The sequence below is a fragment of the Chiloscyllium plagiosum genome, unplaced genomic scaffold (genome assembly GCF_004010195.1).
Source record: "Chiloscyllium plagiosum isolate BGI_BamShark_2017 unplaced genomic scaffold, ASM401019v2 scaf_88464, whole genome shotgun sequence".
NCBI classification, from domain to species: Eukaryota; Metazoa; Chordata; class Chondrichthyes; order Orectolobiformes; family Hemiscylliidae; genus Chiloscyllium; species Chiloscyllium plagiosum.
Window position 1 is genome coordinate 7,248 of NW_025207691.1, and position 6,053 is coordinate 13,300.

The 6,053-nt window shown below is 56.1% G+C and overlaps 1 protein-coding gene across 1 annotated transcript in view; it reads right to left on the reverse strand.

The window, feature by feature from the left end:
* Nucleotides 1-5,986, reverse strand: part of LOC122546632 (F-box/LRR-repeat protein 19-like) — a gene marked incomplete at its 3' end in the record, with an annotated part of 10,547 nt that extends 4,561 nt beyond the window's left edge. Inside the window, exon 1 of the mRNA XM_043685303.1 lies at nucleotides 5,161-5,986. Within this exon, the coding sequence (XP_043541238.1) occupies nucleotides 5,161-5,903 (743 nt within the window). The remainder of the gene's footprint in view (nucleotides 1-5,160) is intronic.
* Between the last annotated feature and the right edge of the window lie 67 nt (nucleotides 5,987-6,053).

The window sequence follows — 6,053 nt, forward strand, 5'->3', positions numbered from 1 at the left end:
TCAGATCCACACCGGGAGCACCGTGCACAGTTCCCGTCTCTGCCCCTCAGTCAGACCCACACCGGGAGCACCGTGCACAGTTCCCGTCTCTGTGTCCCTCAGTCTGTCCCACACCGGGAGCACCGTGCACAGTTCCCGTCTCTGTATCCCTCAGTCAGACCCACACCGGGAGCACCGTGCACAGTTCCCGTCTCTGTGTCCCTCAGTCTGTCCCACACCGGGAGCACCGTGCACAGTTCCTGTCTCTGTATCCCTCAATCAGACCCTCACCGGGAGCACCGTGCACAGTTCCCGTCTCTGTATCCCTCAGTCAGACCCTCACCGGGAGCAACGTGCACAGTTCCCGTCTCTGTGTCCCTCAGTCAGAACTACACCGGGAGCACCGTGCACAGTTCCCGTCTCTGTATCCCTCAGTCAGACCCACACCGGGAGCACTGCGCACAGTTCCTGTCTCTGCATCCTTCAGTCAGACCCACACCGTGCACAGTTCACGTCTCTGTGTCCCTCAGTCAGACCCACACCGGGAGCACCGTGCACAGTTCCCGTCTTTGTATCCCTCAGTCAGACCCACACCGGGAGCACCGTGCACAGTTCCCGTCTCTGTATCCCTCAGTCAGACCCCTGTTCCACTCTGTCCCATCAGGCAGGTTCATAGCTCCTTGAAAGTGGAGTCGCAGGTGGATAGGATAGTGAAGGCGGCGTTTGGTATGCTTTCCTTTATTGGTCAGAGTATTGAGTACAGGAGTTGGGAGGTCATGTTGCGGCTGTGCAGGACATTGGTTAGGCCACTGTTGGAATATTGTGTGCAATTCTGGTCTCCTCCCTATCCGAAAGATGTTGTGAATCTTGACAGGCTTCAGAAAAGATTTACAAGGTTGTTGCCAGGGTTGGAGGATTTGAGGTACAGGGAGAGGCTGAATAGGCTGGGGCTGTTTTCCCTGGAGCGTCAGAGGCTGAGGGGTGACCTTATAGAGGTTTATAAAATCATGAGCGGCACGGATAGGATAAATAGACAAAATCATTTCCCTTGGGTGGGGGAATCCAGAACTAGAGGGGCATAGGTTTAGGGTGAGAGGGGAAAGATATAAAAGAGCCCTAAGGGGCAACGTTTTCCCCAGAGGGTGGTGCGTGTTTGGAATGAGCTGCCAGAGGAAGTGGTGGAGGCTGGTACAATGACAACATTGTAAAGGTGGGTGGGTATCTGAATAGGGAAGGTTTGAGAGGGATATGGGCCAAGTGCTGGCAAATGGGGACTAGATTAGGTTCGGGATATCTGGGCCAGCACGGACGAGTCGGACCGAAGGGTCTGTTTCTGTGCTATCTGACTCTATGACTCCATCTTAGCCCAGCCACAGTCCCTCCTTTTAGGAACAGCAATGTCCCATTTCCTACCTTCCAATTCAGTGGGGCTGGTGTCGTATCTCAGGAGGGTTACAGTGACATGGCAGTGTATCCATACACCCTGCAGCTGGTTGGGTTCTTAAAACCAAAGGATGCAGGGCCTCCAGGATTGGTCAGTTCCAGCCCCTGACATTTCAGCGCTATCTTTTACTCTCCCAGTATCTGACATTAATCACAAGTTAGACAGCACAGAAACAGACCCTTCGGCCCAACCAGCCCATGCCGACCATACTCCTAGACTAAACTAGTCCCCACCGGCCTGCTCCTGGCCCTGTACCCCTCCAGCCCTTTCCAATCCATGGACTTAGCCAACTGCCTTTTAAAACAACCTAACTGTATCCACATCCACCACCACCTCAGAACTTCATTCAAAACACGAACCATGAGATTAAAAAAAAATTGTCTCTTATGTCCTTTTTAAATCTCTCTCTCCTCTCACCTTTAAAAATATGCTCCCGGTCTTGAAATCCCCCATCCGAGGGGAAAGGACACCGGCCTTTCACCTTATCTGTCCTCCTCATGATGTTATAAACCTCTATAAGGTCACCCCCCCCCCACTCCTCCTCGCGCACAAGCCACCGTCCGTGTCGGAGGTCAGCAGAGTCGCCAACTTTCTCGACCTCCCTGCCCTACACGCCCTCCGACTTGAACTCCAACCCTTGGCTGTTTGCCCTTCCGGACGTCCGAAACCTCAAACGGGCCTCCCCTCGTCACCGAACACCGACTCCCAGGAAACGGGAGAGCCTGGGGAAAGGTTGAAGGGCAGGGAGAGAGAGAGAGGTGGGAGGGCAGGTCCACTGAAACCCTGAAGGAGGACAGAGTGGTCAAGAAAGTCTGTCTGCCTTCGTGGGACGGGGCATTGAAGAGAAGAGCGAGCAGGTCATCTTCACATTGAACGAGACACAGCTAGGGCCGCCCCAAAGGGGGGGGGAGGACCTTGTCTATTTACCCTATCCATGTCCCCCCCTCATGATGTTATAAACCTCTATAAGGTCACCCCCTCAGTCTCCCCCACCCCAGGGGGAAAAGACCTTGTCTATTTACCCTATCCATGTCCCCCCCCTCATGATGTTATAAACCTCTATAAGGTCACCCCTCAAGCTCCTACGCTCCAATGAAAGAAAAAAACCTCCCCCAGCCTCTCCTTATATCTCAAACCCTCTGTTCCTGGCACCCTCCTGGTAAATCTCTCCTGAACACTCTCTCCAGGTTAATAACATCCGCGCTATAACAGGGCTGGACACAGTGCTCCAGAAGAGGCCTCACCAATGTCCTGCACAACCTCAATGTGACGTCCCAACTCCTCGGCTCGAAGATCTTCACCATCGCCCCACCCCACCCGTCTACCTGTGACGCCAACTTCAAAGAATTACGTCTCTCTCTCTCTCTCTGTCTTATAACACTCACCCAGCGCCCGACTTCAAGTCCTGACTTCATCAGTTTTAACCAAAATGCATCACCTCGCGTTTCTCCAAATAAACTCCATCTGCCTCTCCTCAACCCAGTTGGTCAAGATTTCTTTGTGAGCTTAGGTAACCCTCTTCAAAAGATTCTGTACTTTAATAAACTTTTTGCTGACTCTCTAGTTGTGCTGTAGAATGTAAGTAAAACACATGCACATACCAACCCCTCTGCCACAGAATGCGCCCCCCCCCCCCACCCCACCCCCAGGATTATTCCTGCCACTCGTCTTGAAGATGCCGTCATTTCCTTTAGCTACTCCCCTCCTTTGTGAAAATCAATTCGGACAGGGTTCTCGCAACCTGTGCTCAACTGGCCCAGGCTGGGAGAGTTTAGATTGGCGTCCAACTTCTCTGCCAAATCGTTATCCCCCACGATCATTATTCCTGCTCGTGTCGAAGACCCCCATCGGTTCCTTTAGCTACTCTCCTCCTTTCTTTAAAAGTGTGTTTGGACGGGTTCTTACAGCGTGCGCACAACAGACCCCTCAAACTGGTGTCGGACACCTGGCGTGAGCCCTCATTGAGAACGGACTTACCCCTCGCGTGAATTCAAATAAGGGTTCTGTAGTAACTGGCCCACTGCGTGCTCTCCATTAGCAACGTCTCAACCAAGGGCCCTGGCCAAGCAGTGCCCTCTGTATCTCGGGCACAGTAAGGTGGCACGTCGCGGGCATTCTTGCATCTGTCCTGATTGGATTTCGTTTGCAAAAATTCACACGGGGGCGTTGCTGGCTGCACAGAGTTTGGTGCCCATGCCCAGATATCCTCGGAGGTGACGGTATGGTGAAGCCTTCCTTAAACACCACAGTCGGTTTGGTGTAGGGATATGCACCATGATGTTAAGGGTGCCCCAGGATTCGGACCCAGCGATGCTGAAGGAACAGGCGATATAATTCCGAGTGGGGACAGCGAAGGGCTCAGTTGGGGCGGGGGGGAGGGGGTAAGGCCATTGGGTTTGGAATGTGCTGCCTGAGGATCTCTGGTGAATTTCTGCAGTGGGTTCTTTCGTGCTCCGGACCGTCAGTGTTGGGGGGAGGGGGAATGGGGGAGATGTTTGGGGGTGTAGGGCCAATCAAGCAGGGGGCTGCTTTGTCCCTGAACAGTGTGGAGCTTCCAGTGTTGCTGGAGCTGCCCCACTCTGTCCGGGGCAAGTGCAGAGTATTCCCCCATACTCCTCCTGACTTGTGCCTTGTCGATGGTGGGACAGGCATCTTGGGTGGTAACAACAGTGAACATCAAGAGGGTGATGGTTAGATTGTCTCTCAATAGGAACCCCCAGGATGTTGATAGTAGGGGGAGGGGGATTCAGTGACAGTAACGCCATTGAACGTCAAGAGGGCGATGGTTAGATTCTATCTTATTGGAGATAGTCATTGCCTGGCACTTTCCTGTTGTCAGCCTAAGCCTGGATATTGTCCAGGTCTCGCCACGTTTGGACACAGGCTGTTTCAGTATCTGAGGGAGCGGCGAGGGGTGCTGAACATTGTACAACTCGTGAACATCAGTGAACTTGTGACCTTCCGGTGGACGCAAGGTCATTGATGAAGCAGCTGAAGAGGGTTGGGCCTGGGACGATGCCCAGGAGCTGGGGTGACTGATCTCCCAACAACTTGCATGCCAGCAGAGAGTTAGCCCCCACTCATTCTCACCGCCTGCAGTTTTACCGGGGCTCCTTGATCCACGAACCAATCTGATGTTTATTCCAACCACCCCCCCACCTTCCTCAAGCCAACAACCAACGGGGAACCCTCAAGCTAGGATTTTGGCCTCAGTGTCTTCAACGCAGGAATGCCACCCCCACCCCCCGAAACAGCACAAATGTGAACCCTCTCAAGCTTTGTGGGAGTACTGGAAAGATTCAATGCACGGACAAATCTCTTCGGAAAGGACCGGGCCTGGTGGACAGAAGCATGCCATCTCTTTGGAGATTCCCGTCGCGGTCAGGGTTGTTGGGAGCACGTTGTCAGAGTGCGAGCAAGGGCTGAGCTAGTCAGCAAAAGGAGGAGAGAAGCTAAAGGAGGAGAGTAGCTGAAGGAGGAGAGTAGCTGAAGGAGGAGAGTAGCTGAAGGAGGAGAGTAGATAAAGGAGGAGAGTAGATAAAGGAGGAGAGTAGCTGAAGGAGGAGAGTAGCTGAAGGAGGAGAGTAGCTGAAGGAGGAGAGTAGCTGAAGGAGGAGAGTAGCTGAAAAAGGAGGAGAGCAGATAAAGGAGGAGAGCAGATAAAGCATGGACATTCAGGAGAAGTGAGCGAGCGAAGCCCGACACCCACCCTGCCCCCTCCGCAGGCACCCCCTTACCAGCGGTTGAGGGTGCGGCACACCCTCATGCAGACGCACAGGTCACGGTGGCTGAGGTAGCGGAAGATGGCGAGCCAGGCGTGCCGCTGCAGGACGTGGTCGGAGCCGGTCTCCAGGGGCAGCGAGTCGGGCTCCGGGCTGTCAGGCGGGGGCTTGACCACGTGGCGCTCCATCAGCAGGGGCCGGGCGGGCGAGCAGATGGGTGGCCGCTTCAGGAACTGGGAGCGGGCGGCGGCCACCCGCAGGCCCGGCGCCCCGGTAAGCCGGGGGGGCTTGCGGCCCGACTGGGCGCGGCCCCGCGGGTTCCGGGCGGCGTGCTGGTTCTCCTTGCCCTGCCAGGGCTCCCGCCCCCTGGCCCTGCCGTTGCGCGGGGCGGGGTCGGGGGCCAGCCGCTGAGCGGGATCCGCCAGCTCCTCCGGTTCCTCGTCCTCCGCTCGCTCGTCCTCCTCCAGCTCGGCGGCCTGCTCCTCGTCCTCCTCCTCGCTCTCGCTGAAGCCCAGAAGGGCCGCCGCAGTGGCCGCCGATGCCGTCCGGTGGGCTCCTGGTAGACGGGAGCTGCCATTGGCCCCAGTGCAGTCGCTGCTCTCCCCCTCCTCCTGGTCGTCCGCTCCGTCTTCGTCGTCGTCCTCCTCGTCCTCCTCCTCGTCCTCCTCCTCCGAGCCCTGGGAGTCGGAGTCGGAATCAGAGCTGGAGCTGGAGCTGGAGCTCTGGGCTGGGGTCACCCGCTCCAGCAGCTGGCACATGCGCTTGAAGTGCTCCAGCTTCTCACGGTGGGGGGTCCGCTCCGAGCTCACGGCTGTGCCCTCCGCGGTCCGTGCGTTCTTCACCTTCTGGAACACAGACGGAGCACGCTCAGAGACTCCAATACACCCTCCCCCTATCCCCGTCACCCC